General features: G+C 40.2%; 1 protein-coding gene across 1 annotated transcript in view; it reads left to right on the top strand.

Annotated features, from left to right (window-relative positions):
* ANKRD31 (ankyrin repeat domain 31) overlaps window positions 1-17,059 on the top strand; it is a 68,477-nt gene that overhangs the window by 41,359 nt on the left and 10,059 nt on the right. The window contains 6 exon segments of the mRNA XM_058825895.1: window positions 3,075-3,171; window positions 7,054-8,107; window positions 11,475-11,615; window positions 12,201-12,297; window positions 15,965-16,097; window positions 16,099-16,136. Of these exon segments, the coding sequence (XP_058681878.1) occupies window positions 3,075-3,171; window positions 7,054-8,107; window positions 11,475-11,615; window positions 12,201-12,297; window positions 15,965-16,097; window positions 16,099-16,136 (1,560 nt within the window).

Here is a 17,059-nt window from a genome sequence, read left to right as displayed (position 1 = left end):
ACCCCTGGGGCAGTCAGTTCCAGGTGTACTGCACTCCCCTCCACGTGAAAGCAAACTGAGGCCTGCATTCTGCTGCCAGGGGAATGGAGAAAAATGCATTGGCAATGTCAATAGTGGCGTACCACTTCACTGCTTTGGACTCCAGCTCGTACTGGAGCTCCAGCATATCCGGCACAGCAGCGCTCAGAGGTGGAGTCACTTCATTTAATGCACGATAGTCCACAGTCAATCTCCATTCTCCTTCAGATTTACGCACAGGCCAGATGGGGCTGTTGAAGGGTGAGTGGGTTTTGCTGACCACCCCTTGGCTCTCCAGCTCTCTGATCATCTTGTGGATGGGGATCACAGCATCTCGAGTTGTTCTATATTGTCGGCGGTGTACCGTCGAGGTGGCAATTGGTACTTGCTGTTCTTCCACTTTTAGGAGTCCTACTGCAGATGGGTTCTCTGACAGTCCAGGCAAAGTGTTCAATTGCTTGATGCCCTCTGTCTCTACAGCTGCTATCCCAAATGCCAACCTAAGCCCCTTTGGGTCCTTAAAATACCCGCTTTGGAGGTAGTCTATGCCCAAAATGCATGGGGTCTCTGGGCCTGTCACAATGGGGTGTTTCTTCCACTCATTTCCAGTCAGGCTCACATCAGCTCCCACTAAAGTAAAGTACTGTGATCCCCCTGTCACATCAGCAATAGAAACAGATTCTGCCCCTACATATCTTGATGGGATTAGGGTGCACTGTGCACCAGTGTCAACCAAGGCCTCATATTTTCGTGGTTCTGATGTGCCAGGCCAACGAATCCACACAGTCCAAAAGACATGGTTTTCCCTAGCCTCTACCTGGCTAGAGGCAGGGCCCCTCTAAGCCTGGTTATCCTTCTTTCCTTGGGTATATGTCTTGGAGGTTCCTTCAAGGGAATCAGACATGTCATCATCATCATCATACTTTTCAGTTTGACTACAGGCTACTGGAGCGGCTTTTTTTTTGGTGGAGTATCCCCTCTGAGTCTTGCTGTCTTCTAATTCATGCACCCGTTTTGCCAGAGCAGCAGTAGATTTTCCATCCCATCTTTTCATGTTTTCTCCACAGTCATGTAGGAAAAACCACAGATCAGCTCGTAGCTTTTTCTCCCTATCTTGAGAACTTCTGCGTTGAGTACCAGGGCTCCTGGTCTGTACTGTCGAGACTGGAAGAAGGTCCTCCCTGAGTTTCTTGAAATTCTCCTCCATTTTGTCTTGGAAGTTTTGCATATCTGTTCTCACAGTTGCAATTGTTGCCTGTATGGGGCCATGCACGGTATCTGCATATGCTCAAAGCTTCTTTGCCATATCCAGCGCAGTTTCCTCCCTTTCATCTTGCTTCATTGTTGCTAAAGCAGAAGCGTATTCTTGTGGCCCAAGTCGAACAAGTTTTCGCTACATCGCAGATGTACATGGCACCAAGTCTGGATTTCTAGTACCTAAGTCACCCACAAAGACAATCTCTACTATTGCCATTTCTCTCAAGCGCTGAATCCCTTGTTCTATGGTTTTCCAACGAGTTTGCTGTATATAGAGATCATCTGCACACAGATATCTTTGTGCCACACTTCTTAGGACCCGTTCCCAGAGACTATAAGGGTCAGCCCCCCCATCATCCCCTGGTCGATAACCGGATCGTGTGACAGGGATCCCAGATGCCTCGCTTCAGTGCCATCCAGAACTGTAGCTTCACCTGCAGCATCCCACAGACGGACTAACCAACTAATAATAGATTCATCAGGTCGTCGAGTGTAATCTTTTCTCAGGCCACAAAGGTCCTTCAGGGAGAAAGGCTCACCAGTGCCTTCTGATTTTTGATCAGTTGCTGGTCTTGAGGGTCCTTCCCCCGCATCACCCTTGTCGTCATCTACTGGCTGATCGGTTTTGGTTTTGAATTTCATACCTCTCATGGTAGGAGCAACAGACATTGGCTGGTTTGGCTGCTGGCTTAGGCCCACTGTCTGGCTTGGCTGCTGGCTTAGGCTCACTGTCTGTTTTAGCTGCTGGCTTGGGCTCACTCTCTGTTTTAGCTTCTGGCTTGGCTGCAGCCTGAGTGACTGGGGTAGCTGCTGATTTATCTCCCTGCCCTACAGTATCTAGCAGCGTGCGATAAGCATACGCTAGGGCCCAGCTTATTGCAATGAGATTTTTCTCCTTAGAATCATCATAGCAATTCTCTTCCAGATATTTCCCTACTTCATCTGGGTTCTGAATTTGTTCACGTGAAAATTCCCAGGCTGGGGGATCAGAAAATTTCTTCAGAGTTCTGCCCATTCTCTCCCATTCTCTACACCACTCAGGATTTCCCACACCTGAGTCTACTTCTGAGACAGGGGTCTCGTTGGCTCCTCTGGATATCTCAGCCCTCATTCTAGAGAGGTTGCAGACCATATAGAGGAAGCTTAACAGCTGAACTACCAGGAAAATGACCAGGAAAGTGGTATCCTTAACACTCAGGGGAAACTGGATATTCTCAAAGAGGGACATAACAGATTCAAAGGAGAAGAAGGAAAGAAAAGGCTGAAAAGCCTCATCCCCTGCTCTTCCTCTAACAAACTGGGTGCAATTACCAATAAACTCCCAAAATGTGCTACTGGGACTGGGAGGCAGGGTCGGGCAAAGAAACCATAAGCCAAACATACCTGGCAGAAACTTCATAAAGTCACCCCAGGACACCTCAGTATAATTGTCATGTTTTGTAGCTACTTGCAACACAGAGAGGTTCAAATTTTCAGGGCTTATCATCCATAGGGCAGTTCTTTAATTTATTCTTTTTTCTCTTAGTAATTTCCTAAACAAGGTACTTGCACTTCAAAATTTTCCAGTACTTCAGCTATTTTTTTTAAAGTTAAACTTGTATTTAATTCTTTCTTATAAGAATTTCATTAAACATATCCTATTGTAAGGAACTACCAGTATGCATTACAGTATAAGGTACTGCTCTAACAGTGTCTTCATACTTTGGCTATGTATTTGTTACACTGAAAATGCTATTAATGTAATTATTTTCTACTTCTTATTGCCATCATAATTTTGATTATTTCAAAATATTGAACAGATGTGTACATCCAAAGGCTGTCTCAGATACAAGATACTTTAAATGAAATACTTGCAAAACAGAAAACAGAGAGGGAAATGCTTGCTAAAAAATACAGGTAAGTAGAATACAGGGATTGTATTCATAGAAAGCTATTCTTTGCAGCAGTAGTGATAGAAGTTGTTTGGAGATCAGCATATAGTGGCATAAAAGTAAATATATATGGTTTTCATTCAGATTTTTTTGAAAGCATAATTGGTATTGGCTTCTGTTACCTCACATGAAAGAGGAACTTTAGGGTTTAGCTAATGCATGCTAATCAGTTGCTGTGCTCATAGTGAGCATTGAAATTAGGCAGTGAACAATACAAAATATGTGGAAAAACACAGAATCACAGAATATTCTGAGTTGGAAGTAACTCACAAGGATCATTGAGTCCAACTCCTACCCTGCACAACACTATCTACCAAGTGGATATCCAAGAATCCCACCATGTGCCTGAGAGCGCTGTCTAAACACTTCTTGAGCTCTGTCAGTCTCAGTGCTGTGACCACTGCCCTGGTGAGCCTCTACCAGTGCTCAGCCACTATCTGGGTGAAGAACCTTTTCCTGATATCCAACCTAAACCTCCCCTGACACAACTTCAGGCCATTCCCTCAGGTGCTGTCACTGTCACCACAGAAGAAATCAGTGCCTGCCCCTGCTCTTCCCCTCACAAGGAGGCCGTAACAGCAATGAGGTCTCCCCTCAGTGTTCTGTGGGCTGAACTGACTATGTGACCTCAGCTGCTCCTCACACGCCTTCCCCTTGAGGCCCTTCATCATCCTTGTGGCCCTCCTTTGGACACTCTATAGCTTTAGGCTGTTGTGGCACCCAGAGCTGTCCCCAGCACTCGAGGTGAGGCTGCCCCAGAGTAGAACAGAGCAGAGCAGGACAATCCCCTCCCTTGCCTGGCTGATGCTGTGCCTGATGCCCCCAGGACAGGGTTGTCCCTCCTGGCGGCCAGGGCACTGCTGGCTCGTGTTCAACTTACTGTTGACCAGGGCCTTCTTTCCATGTTGCTACTTTCCAGCTTCTCTTTTCCCAGTCTGTCCATATGTTCAGTGTTGCCCCATCCCAAGTGCAGAATCCATTACTTTTCCTTATTGAACTTCATATGGTTGGTGATTGCCTAGTCCTCTGATTTGTTGAAGTCTCTCTTCAGGGCCTCCCTGCTCTCAGGGGAGTCAACAATTCCTAGTTTTGTATTGTTAGCAAACTTGCCTACTATTCCTTCCAGTTCTGCATACAACTCATTAGTGACGATGTTGAAGAGCACAGATCCAAGGTGGAGCCCTGTGGCAGGTCACCAGCCTAATGTCGCCCCATTTGCTAGAAGCCTCTGAGCCCAACTTGTGAGTTAGTTGCTCACCCATTGTGTTAGATGCTCACCCATCATCTCACCTGTGAGAGATGGTATCAAAAGTTTTACTGAAATCCAGAAGATTACCTCACCTGGCTTCCCTTAATCAGCTAGGTGGACTACCTTGTTGTAATCAGGCTTAATAAGCAGGACTTTTACCCTCATGGAGCCATGATACCTAAGCAGAAATTAGGAAATGGGGATACTGAGCAATTACATTAATTTTGCAGTATCATGGAGGAATGTAGTAGCAACTCAAGACACTACCTGGAGCGTCCCTGCCTCTGATTTGTTTCTTTGGCACTCCTAATCTAGGAGTGTTCAGCCAACAGCCAGCAAGAGCCATTTAGACAAATGGCTTGAAGCATGCTTGCAGACATTAATTTTTTTTGTGAGAACGATTAAAATGTGAGCTAGGATTGCTCATCTTAGTGTGAGCATGGACTGCGTGAAATAGCAGCTTCACAATGGTAGCTCTCACCAGGCCTCTTTTTACTTCCTTCTGAGAAGGACTCAAGGTTGGTCATGTGGTGAGTGCTCACCTAGCAATGTAGCATCCTATTCAACAGATTGTTCTAGGCTAGCTGATGAGGATGTTCCCATTCTTGCTTGTGTAGGCAGGATTTGGTTGGTCATATAAAAGCATCAGCGTATAGCTTTCCAGCAGTCCTGTGGCAAATTTATAAAATACAAAAAATATAAAGGTTGAGCAAAGAGACTGAAATATTTCTGTCACAAGCCATTTTGCTAGATATAAAATGCAAGATACACAGATTATAGAGATAATTGTGAAAAAAAATGATTTTATGATCATTTCATCAAGGATGACTTGATTTTATGATCAAGTCATCCTTGTGGGCAAAATAGTGACTGAATTAAGAAACAAGGACAATAAAATTAATAGCTACACAAACTTATCTATTTTCTAGTTTGAGAGCGCAATGGTGTTCCAGAGTGAAGTGATAAATATTTCTGGGTATTGCAGATAGCCTGCAGCTAATGTAACAGCCATCTGTCAGTAATAATGAGCTATATTCCAAATCACATTATGCTTACTTTTTATTATTTATATAGTGAACATCTTATTTTTAATTAATTGGCTTATAACTCTTGTCACACAAGCCATAGAAGATCAGGAGGCATCATCACATTTTCTGTCTTCCAATTGTTCAGTTAGTTGGCTCAGAGAGAGAGATACTACTTATATTGTTCCTTTTATTTACTAAGATGTAGGTACGAGCATCTTCTCTGCTGAGGTACTTGGATTTATCTCTTACCTGAGAAAAATTAGCAAAAGAAGAAATATTGTATTTGTTAGTGGCTGTAAGTTACTTTGTGACTTTAGTCACACTGTCTTTGCAGCTTCCTCTGTACTTGTATAGCAATAAAGCAACAAAACTTCCCAGATCAAAAACTGATAGAAAAGTGTGTAGGAGCCTCACTGAGCTGTGTAGAAGTCCATAGTTGTCATGGATTACTCAGTGGTTGACTGTATGCTGATATGTTAATGGTGTGTGTATTCTAAGCACATGAGATACCAAGCAGCATCACAGTACAGACAGCAATACTGTCAAGCAGTGTTTGTTTTTGTCCTTGTTCTGAGCCATCTAGTCTTAGTGTACCTTTGTACTGATGCCCTCAACAGTCTCTTTTGAGACTGGGGTGGTGTTACCTGCATGGCACCTCTGCAGTGGGTGGCCTTAAAAGCAAACCATACTGCAGTTCCTTATCCCACAACTTGTTTTACTTCTCTATCTTCCCAATATGGTGCCAGAGTGGTAGTGATATCATTTATCCCATGAAGGGAAATTAGGAGAAAAGAGTGTTATGCTGAGTTGATGGCTCTTGTACCAAAGAAAGTGGGGTAAATAAAGAATTCCTCTCCAGCAGAAAGGAGATAAAGTTCCCCAGGGAAGGGGTCTCACAGGAAAGAGGCTCAGTCTGAGAACAGGATCTGATGAAGGGTACAGCATTCCCAGATTACACAGGCAACATCCTAAACTGTTCTGTCCTCTTTACTTCAAGGTCCTGTGGCATTATTACAATGGTAGCTTTATGAAGTCTTTTGTTGTGTACGCCATGAAAAGTCCTTATAGTATCATGCTTAGGGAGCTCATCCTGAACCCATTTTACAAGGCTCCAAAGTAGACATGGGTTTCATGTGCTACTATGATTTGTGGTAATAAAGGAGCAGTTGGTGATACTACAGGCACAGTTTTGATTCTTTGAATTAAGGGTGGTATAAGAGTACATATTCTGTGAATTAAGGCGTGGTATAGGCAAGGCTATTTGATTTTTTTTTGGTGAGTTCTTTTTGATGATTTGATTTGATGATGAGTTTTAATGATTAGCATTCTAATTCTATATGATTCCCACTTTCATCTTAATTCTACATCCTTCTATGGGATTCTGCACTTGTTGTCCATAAACCTGGGGTTTGAGCATTAAATTTCACACATGATAAAAATATTGTTTAAATTCTAAATGTTGGCAGAGTCCTTTGAATTGTATTATTGTCCTTTGTAGGTTACATCTATTAAACTATTTTAATTTTGTATTTACAGTAACTCCAGTGTCCTTATTTTTTATTTTCTATAGAGCGTCAGTGGAATCATTTAAAAGAGGTGCACTAAGGAAACAATTAGTTAACCTTGCTTCTAGGCAAAAGAGCCTGTTGACTGTTGCCAAAAACCAGGAAATATTAGTGCAGAAAATACAAAATTGCAGAAAAACAAAGCAAATGTTCAATTCATCATCAGAGAAGCAAATCTCAAACTTAGTTATTTTTCATGGAAGTGATGCAAGACAAAGTTTAACTGCTAATGAAGTCATGTGTCCTAATACAGTAGCACTGAATATGGGGCTTGCTGCCAGTGTGCCTAATGGAAACAGAGTAGAAGCACATGTCTCTTTGGAAAATAGATTTTCAACTCAGGAATTCATCCAGCACCCACACAGCTGCTCAGATGAGACAGGAGCAAGTAAAGAAGCAATTACAAGCAAAGAGGCTTCTGATCATGCTTTGGCGTCTGAAAACAGGGTAAGAGAATATCCCTTTGACAACATGTCAAAGCTGAGAAATGCTGCAGAAGTGATGACATTGCCTTCAGAACCTACTATTTCCACTGCTAAAACTAAGTGCTCACAGCAAAAAGACATTGATTGTGTAGCAATTGTAGGACAAAGAAACAAGTCTTTAAATCCCACTTCAATGACCAACACATTAAATATTGTAGAACCCCGAAGCACTGTTGTCAATAAGAATGACAATCAGACAACCAGTGACTGCAAGCAGGTTCTTTCACATGAGGATCCGCAGAGATATGTGAATAAGAAAGAAGCTTTCCAGCAGCAGCCACAGCAAGCAATTTTGTTAGCATCTACAAAGAACTTCTCTAATACTTCGCAGCAAATGGTCTTGCAAAGTAGTGAGAATTCATTTAATGCCAACCTGATGCTTAGTAATCTTACCTCAAATACAGACTCTCCAGCAAATATCAGTGAGAAATCTTCACAGAGTTATGGTAGTCAGGAATGGGAGCAAAAACAAGTGAGATATAGATGGAAGAGTAAGAAAAAGCATCAGTTGATAGATCTGCTTGAGTTGGGAATGATAAAACCTGGAGAAAATGTTTTAGAATTCAAACTGCAGGTAATTGTTGAGAACTAATAATATTAATATTATTGGATAATGAAAATACCCCACACACTATATTGTGGAAACAGCTGATTTCGTGGTTTAGTCTGCATCTTCAGCACTTACTAGTGAATATTTTTATTCATTGATTATAGATAACTCTTCGTGAGTTTAAAAGGAGAATGATATGAAGTCTTCTGTCTACACATAATTTTAAGACCCAGAATACCGCATATGTAAAATTTGTGTTTAACTTTGCGTTGCCAGTTTGCTGATGTTTCTTATTGCTAGAACCAGTGTGGAATGTTTGGCTGATCTACATTGTGTAATACCTGGTTTTCATACTGGAAGGAGCAGGAATGTAATTGTTGCTATGACTTAATGTCATTCTTGGAAATAACTGTCAAGTCCCTCCAATAAAAAATGTGACATTAAGGATTTTGTAGTGCTGTAATAGGCATGACTACATGCAAAATTACTTGATTACGTGCTGGTTCTGTAAGCATACAGTATGGTATGAACCATATTTAAAAAAAAAAAAGAAAAGTCTTTTTTTAGTACAAAAGCATATCCCTGACCCTCCAAATACAGAGCAGATTTGCACAGCAGCTGCCACGGCCTGGCTTAGTATTGAGCATAAGAGGGAATCATTGACTGAATTCCCAGATCTGAGCTAGTGTCATGATTTGACACTGGCCAAATGCCAGGCACCCACAAAAGTTGCTCACTTGCCCTTCCCTGCCACAGCTGGGCAGAGGAGAGAGAAAAATTTAAAGAAAGCTTCATAAGTTGAGATAAGGACCAGGAAAAAACACTGCAAAGGCAAAACAGTCTCAACTTAGATGTAAAAAGTGAAATTATTATTAACAAAATCAGAAGAGGATAATGAGAAGTAAAAATAAGCCTTTAAAACACCTTTCCCCCCAATCCCCTTCCTCCTTCCCACCACCAGTACAGGGAGACAGGCCATGGGGGTTTTGGTCAGTTTATCACTGAGGTTTTCTTCCACTGCTCAGGGAGAGGAGTCCTTCTCGTCTGAGACCACGGGGTCCCTCCCATGGGACACAGTTCTCTGTGAGCTACCCAGCATGGTTCCAATCTCATGAGCAGCAGTCTTCCCAAAACTGCTGCAGTGTGAGTTCCTCCCATGGGCAGACAGTTCTCCCAAAACTGCTGTGGCACAGGTCACTCTTCCACGGCGTGCAGCCCTCCAAGGACAGGCTGCTCCAGCCTGGAAGCAGGGCCCCCTCTCTCCATTGAGTCTTCCACAGGACCACAGCCTCCTCCAGGCATCCACCCTCTCTGGCACAGAGCGGTGTCTCCATGTTGTTCCCCTCACATGTTGTTACCTCCTCCTCTTCTCTGGCTAGGAAAAACTGTGCATGTCGCCCTGAAAACTAAGCCTTCTGATCTTATTTTTATGGTTTTAGTTACTTTCCCAGGAAGGTGACTGTAAACATAAGTGTTTACACATTACTTCTAAGAAATGTCTTTGATGGATTTTTCGCATGCCCAGTGTGATTGGGAAGGTGGTAACTTATTTATCCAATCCCTGGTCATTGTCAAGAATCTATAAATACTGGAGTCAGAAAATAAAGTTACTTCTTTTCCTGTCACACCAGTGAGACGTGTTTGTGTGGATCATTCCATGTCCTTTAGCGACACTGTGCCCACTTTATTTTGATTTTCTTCTTAAATCTGTTATCACAGAGGCATTACCAACATCTCTGATTGGCCCAGGCATGGCCAGCAGCACGTCCCTCCTCAGAGCCATCACAGATTGGTTCTGCCAGACATGGTGGAAACTTCTGGCAGCTTCTCACAGAAGGGCTTCTCTGTGCCCCTCCCCACTACCAAAGACCAGGCTGTGCAAAACCAATACAGCTAGTTAATTTCCAGGGCAGCATATTGATAAAAACATGAAAAGCTCTTTTCAGCCAATTTACCAGTTTAGCTAATATAGAAGGAACTCCTTTTCCTATACCTATAATTTCAGGAATGCTTTTCTGCTGAGAGCTGCCATTTCATGTGGTCTTGTGTTCTGGAACATAGAGTAGTGTAAGTCACAAGGCTGTACATCAGGCCATGTGATAGGTATGGAGACATGCTTCTGTTTTTTTGAAGAACATATAATACTCCTTTGAATTGCAAGATGGATTGGTGGAAGGATGAAAAATTTTCAAGGATGAAAAATTCAGTATGCCTACTGTAATTTTTCAAGACGGTTGTCTGTGATAGCAGCTTGATGGGTGTGGATCCAAAGGAATTATAACCCAATGCAGCAAGTACTGGTGTTGAGCAGGTAGAGAGAAGTAGAGAACTCAGTGATCTTTACTGGGATGAAAATGACATTTATGTCTTGGAAGACAAAGCTATAGAAATCGAAATTTAGAAGCCAGTGTCTGTTGCATTGCAAAGAGATGATCAGTAAATTTACCTTCTTTATCATTATATAGATGTACTTGATAACAACATACAGATGGTACATAGTCCTTACTTAAGGTTAGCTTTGGGCTGGCAAAATGCAATTGTTGAGCACTGTAGACCTGGGTTGTGAAACTGTGAACTCAGTCGAGTGCTCATTGAAATATTTGGGTTAATCATCTTAGTTTAGTTCTTAAAGCAGCCCCAATCCAGTGGATATGGAGGGAGGTGGTTCAGTATTTGCTGGTGCATCATTCTCTTACTTGGATTGTTTACTTTATGAAAGATAAGTGACCTTACTAAGTTGCAACAGAGTTGATCAGTTGTTGCATTATTTAGCTCTGTTAGTCCAACTGAGGCCAATATGAAAAAAAAATTACTTACTCAACTATAAACAACTGTAAATTGTTCTTCTGGAGAGGTGTAAATGTTTGCAGACCTGGCCTGTATTAACATTATGAAAGAGGCATTAACAGTAAGTTTGTTCATGCTTAATTTTGCATAAGGTAAGGCTGTCAGCTTCCTCCTAAAACATGTAAGTGATATCCCTTGATATAAGTGAAATTTTTGTGCAGATATGTTTGAATGGTTGCTGAAACTTCTTGTGTAGTAATTTCTTGTTGTACAGATGTGCCTTGTGTAAGTGCCTGAGTTCACTACTGCAAATTAATTTATTCAAGGCCTTGTTATGTGTAAGCAGACCTAAAATACAAATACAGTTCTGACAAATGCACATAGGGAGATTTGTCCTCTAGTTGGCTAAAGCATCATATTCTGGTGGAATAAATAATCTTATTTTATAAAATTTTTGATAGTGGCATTAAATTACTTAACTTTTTCAGAGAAAAACAGAATTAGCTGCAATGTTTCAGCTGTATTATTCTTTGGTATTTTTCATGTTTCAAGGGTCTTATTTCATATTTGTTCATTTATGAATTGAAATTATTTCTTTTTTAAGGAATTTAGTCATAAAGCTACACTCTTAAAGAATGGCAAGATCAGAACCAGTAAAGGACAAATACTACAGAATCCAGTTCAGTGGGTTAAAGATCTACTAGGAAGTGGTATTTCTGTGTCATGGAAGTATGTGTGGAATAAGGTATGCCTGATTTGATTCTCAAAGTTACCAATAATGAATGGCTGTAACAAGTTTCACTATTCTAGATCTCCATACTGTTCTTAAAGCAAAAGAGGGTATAAGCCTAAATTTTAAATATCTTCTTAATTTTAATGAATGAGCAGCAAAGAAAGAGCTACATAGCTGTATCTGTACAGTGATGAACTAGTCATTAGTGTTGAAAGAATGTGGAATGCTTACACTGTAAGCTAGCAGGGATTTGAAGGAGGAGTTTTAAAGATGATTAAGACCAATAGAGAAAGTTAAAAGGTAGTTTCAATAAAAAGTAACAGACTTATTGAAATATCAGTGTGTCATGCACAACTGTTGCAGAAACACTGGCAGAGTTTAAAGGGGATTACAGATGGGCTGTATTATGCTTGGGTTTTTTTCAATTAGTATTCAGATTAACATAATTTTTACTTGATCTTGACAGATGGAGATTAGGTTTACAAGTGAATAAATTTGGTTTTAAAAGAAAAGTGAAGTTTCTACACCTATCAGAAAAAAACCCACCAAAAATACTAATTAAAACAATCAGTTACCCATCTAGATTTCTTTTTACAGGTTACATATCTTGGGACAGAGTTGTCAAAATTTAGTGTTGGTGAGGTGTCAGTTTCCAGTGACCTGGAGTTGCCAACACAGAAAGGAAACTCTTCTGGTAGGTACCACTTAAAATCTAATATTCTTCATAATTGAAATCAGCAGTAAGTGATTTCTAAAGAACTTAAAGCCCAAAATTCCTCTATTGCTGATTTTTTTTCTGGGGTATGTGATTGTCACAGATCTTGATCTTGAAATGTAAATAGTGCCAGAACTTTTACATGAAGTCTAAAATAGTACACTTCTTCCATAATTGTATTGTGTGAAGAGAATAGTTACTAATGATTTGATTGCTGTGTAAAACCCTTTTATATTAAAGTATTTACTGTAAAGTGAAGTTTCAAGTAAGCTATTTCAATATTTTTTTTAGTCTATTGCAAACTCAGATACACTAGCATAAACTTTAACCTCATATACATCTTCAAATTATATTCAATTATCTGTGTTATGGAAAATCCCAGTATGCTCAAGCAACACTAATAACCAGGAGGATATTTTATTCTCTAAAAATAAATAGTCAAAAGAAACAAAGTGCACTGATGTGACAAAATGACACTGAACAGTTTTTTCAGAACTGTCTAGCAAACTTAAGAACTTCTAATTTTGATAAGCAATGTGTTCTCAGGGAAACACAAGTCCCTTTGACAGCCAGTTGTACTTCGAATCCATAAAGCTTTTGAGCTTTTGGGATTGGTTCTGTTAATTTGGTAAGACACTGCACTTCATGTGAACTGGGATACCAGGGCTGGTCTGTTTTTAAAATACTGAAAGTAAATTTAAAGATAATAGTTCAAAAGAACTAGCTGGATATTCAAGCTACTTTGTTCTACTGGTATTTGCTTCAAGTGAAGAGCTTCCAGGTGCTGAGTTTATTTTGCCTTGCTTCAGTAACTTCAGTTTATACCAGGTGTAAGTGACTTAGAACTGGTTTTAGTTTCCAAACTTTTTGATAGACCTTTGAAAATTCCACTAGTTCTTCTGAATTATTTGTATCATGAAAAATGTATGATAAACATTGTAACTTCTAGAACAGAGAGATCAATTTATTCAAAAACTACTCCTGACAAACAAAAATCAGTCTGAAGATCAGTAAGTGGTTTTCCGTAGTAAGTAGTAGTAGTAGTAAGTAGTCCAGGGTGATCTGGAAGAGTATTTAAGGAAGTATCCTGGTTTAGGGCAAATTTGGGAGAGAACTTCCAAATGGGGGTCCCCCAGAAAAGCAAATTCAAGCGGCCCCTCCCCCAGCTGTTTCGGGAAAAAGATTTCCTTGGAGAAGAGTGGAAAAAACACTTACAGAAATTGAATAATATTAAACAATAAAACCTCTCACTGTTTGATGAGATGGCAAATCAAGGAAGAAAAGTCCTTTTCATGTGGTGTAGCTCGGCCCACTCAGATTTTTATCAGTCCCTCCAGCGCTGGAAAGTGCCGAGGCCCAGGCCCCTAGGGCCACAGGTGTGAGCTCCCAGGGTTTGGCTGGGTGTTCAGTCCAGGGCAGGTTTGAACAGATCCAAGAAAAAAGGAAAAAAACAAAGGTCCAGAGAACTCCTCTGCCTCAGTTAGCTAAAACTAACTAAAAACCAGAGAGAAGCTCTGTCCCGCTGTCTGTCCATGCTGCAGACACCACAGTCCAGGAGCGAGATGTGTGGGAGTGATGTTTTTCTTCAACACAAACTGCGGCTTCTTCTTCCCCCCTTCAGTCTCAGAGCCAATCTTAAAGGCGCAGAACTTAATATGTAACATAAACCAGGCAACTGGGGATACAAGCATCATAAAGTCACTCCAGGACAGGAAGATTTTTTGTGACGTGATTTAAGGTGACAGTAACCACTGCCTAACCACTAGTCTTAGGTGAAAAGTTGAAGGAGGGAATGTCAAAGTGCTATCAGTTTCAGTTCCATTTAAGATACTGCATGGCCAGATATATAGGATATTAAACAGTGCCTTAAATTGTTTCAGAAGAGGATTAATCTGCACTGTTGTTTTGTGGGTACAGTTCTGGTCATTGGTCAACCCTTGAATGATTTCTAAGCTCAATTCATGAGTTAGCTTGTTCCAAGTGCTTTTTCCAGCAGGCACTTTGCCTGCAGCCAGCCAGCTCAAAAGCAGAGGAAAGTTTGTTGGTGTGGATGTGAACTATTCTGTACTGCTTGCCTGGAGACCTTCCCAGCCACTCTTTTATCTTTCTAATATGCTTAGGGCCTGTGTATATTATATAGTAGAAGTTTTTTCTGCTTTTTAGAAAACCAAACTTTTTATTCATACTGTATTAATTTTTTTTTTTTTCTTTGCATCCCAGTGCATTGTTAAAAAAAGAATACTAGGGCCTGGGAATTTGAGCGATTTTGGAGGAGAGTGCTATTATTTTTAATACACCTCCCTCACTCTGCTTGTAGCTTCCCATACCTTGGCTCGATGTTCATTGAGCTACTGTATGAAGAGCATGGAGAAGTGGGAAGAAAATGATATATGCAGTGGTTGCTTCTAGGCATCTTGTAATAGAAAGAAGCATCTACCAATGAACTTTTTGTACAGCCCAGTTTAGGAAGCATGTCCTAGGAACCCCTACCAAATCAAGGCCCCTTGGCAACAAGAGGAGTTTCTGTTCTGTGGTAGCCAACACAAGAAATGATCCAGTGTTTCAGCTTGCTTGAGATTAGTAAGGTGCTTTAAGGTTTATATAGCATCAGACTTCTAGCTACCTTAGGGGTGTTAGTACAAAAAACTTGAAGAGCCTGTGAAGTAAAGCAGTCCCAGACCAATGCAGGTATTTAACAGAAGTATTAGAGATTGCAATTTTGGAATTGGTCATTTAAATCTTAACTAAATTTCAGTGTATGTATCTTCGAGTCTGAGTCTTTGGTCTCTTCTAGGATCATGCTAGCAGAAAGTAAGAAATACTGTATTCAAGCCTGAGTGAAAAGTGAACTTTAAGCATATAAGCCGTACTTTTTGATTATCTGTACTTAGGAAAATAGAAGAAACAGTTATTATATGGCTTAGAATTTCTCTGTGCTTTCTGATACTTGTAATGATGACATAGCATTTGCTAAAAATGACCAAGAAATAACAAGGATTCAGAAGCAGATGTCAGCTGAAGAACAGATGTAAGTTGCAGAGCAAATGTTGGTGTTAGATATTTCACATTGAAATTCCAGCAAAGTGGCTTAAAAGCAAAGCTTATTCAGTTGTTACAGCAAGTGTGATATGCACATTCATTTTGCAGATTTCTATTTCAGGAAGACAGTCTTTGGAAAACAGCATGACTAGTCCAATTTTTGTGCTCAGGCAATCCCTTACTGCTTTTAATAACCATTAAGCACCTGTAAAGATTAAAACAGCTCTTGTTCACCTTTAGTTCATGAAAGTTCCCAAAGTTTTATGGAAGAAGAATGTTTTCAAGGGACTCTAAATGATTTCTTAATGGCTGAAACATAAGCTGTTTTGAAAGGTTTATGTCAGTGTTATTTCAGGTATGGAGTATTAAATAATGCTTGAAAGCAAGTAATAAACAAGCCCAAATCATCTTACAGGAGCAACTGCTGTGCTGGTAAAGGAGCAAAGGCAAGTCTGCCATTACATGTGTTAGGTGGTGTTAGGCTAAGTGAAAATACAGAGAAACAAAATAATAAAAATAAAAAGTGTAACTTCTCTGTGCATTAAACCATCAGTGTTAAGTGAAACTTTTTGTTCTTTGAACAAAAAGTATCTTTTTATGCTTCCAGGAAAAAATTTTATCATAAGGGACACCAGCATTATCAGTACTGGTAGTGGCTCCATTGCTCAGCCTCTTAGAAGCTTTGACCTGAGTAATATGCAGCCAAACATCACATCCTTGCCACAAACACAAGTTGTGAAAGCTGTGTGAAGAAGCAGCTGTTGTCAGGGAATTTATGAGTAAGTGTGTTTTTAGCAGTCTAGAAAACCTAATGGTGGATGCAAGGGCTGTGGCAAGAGATATGAAAGGAAAAAGAAAAGTAGGTGGCATGGAATTGATTTGTGTATGGGAGGGAAAGAGTGCTGGGGAAAAATTATGATGCTGATGAGGGTTTAGATTGATCTAAATGACCCAATAGCAATGTTTTTTAGAGCTCAATATGGTTGCCTCTCCTGTGTCCAAATTAGAAGCATTTTGCTATTTTGGTGTAGTTAACAAAATAACTTCAAGTACTCAGTTAAATGTCTCAAAAAAATAATAGTATAGAGAAATGTCTTCTGGATTTAGATGGAGAAATATGATACATAAGCATTGCTAAATAATCTTGTGTAATCTAATTTAAAGGGTGCTGTGGAAATACTCCTGAAGAGGCTCTGACTTTTGTAACTTCGTGTTTTCAGTATTGCATTTTTACATTGATTGCACATTAAGCCCTATCTGTAATACTTGAATGACTTGAACAGTGTCTATTACACTTGATCTGGTATTTTCGCCTCTTCCGCCTGTGATTATGCTACAAAGGGATGACCCTGACTGACCCTGACTGTCAGTGCAAAGTTGGAGTGATTGGCTCAAACCCCAGTGCCAGATAACACAGCACTGGCATGGGTAACAGTGCCAAACCAGGTCTGCTGTGGGAGGCAGTAAGACAGAAAACAGAAGTCAATCTAGTCTTTTTTTTTGGGTCATTGTAAACTAAAAGTGCATCCACATTTTAAAGCAATTCTTAATGCTTCTGTACATAGGCCCTACAGCTATCTTGCAAAGAATTAAGCTGAGAAATCTCTGCAGAAAGTTCTTTGCTATCCCTTTTTTTTTTTTTTTTTTTTATTTTTTTATTTTTTTTTTATTAGAAGCAAACAGACTTATTATCTTAAGTTCA

Source organism: Poecile atricapillus, chromosome Z (assembly GCF_030490865.1).
Source record: "Poecile atricapillus isolate bPoeAtr1 chromosome Z, bPoeAtr1.hap1, whole genome shotgun sequence".
Classification (NCBI taxonomy): domain Eukaryota; kingdom Metazoa; phylum Chordata; class Aves; order Passeriformes; family Paridae; genus Poecile; species Poecile atricapillus.
The sequence above is the reverse complement of the archived record's forward strand: the minus strand, read 5'-3'. Positions and strand labels throughout refer to the sequence as shown.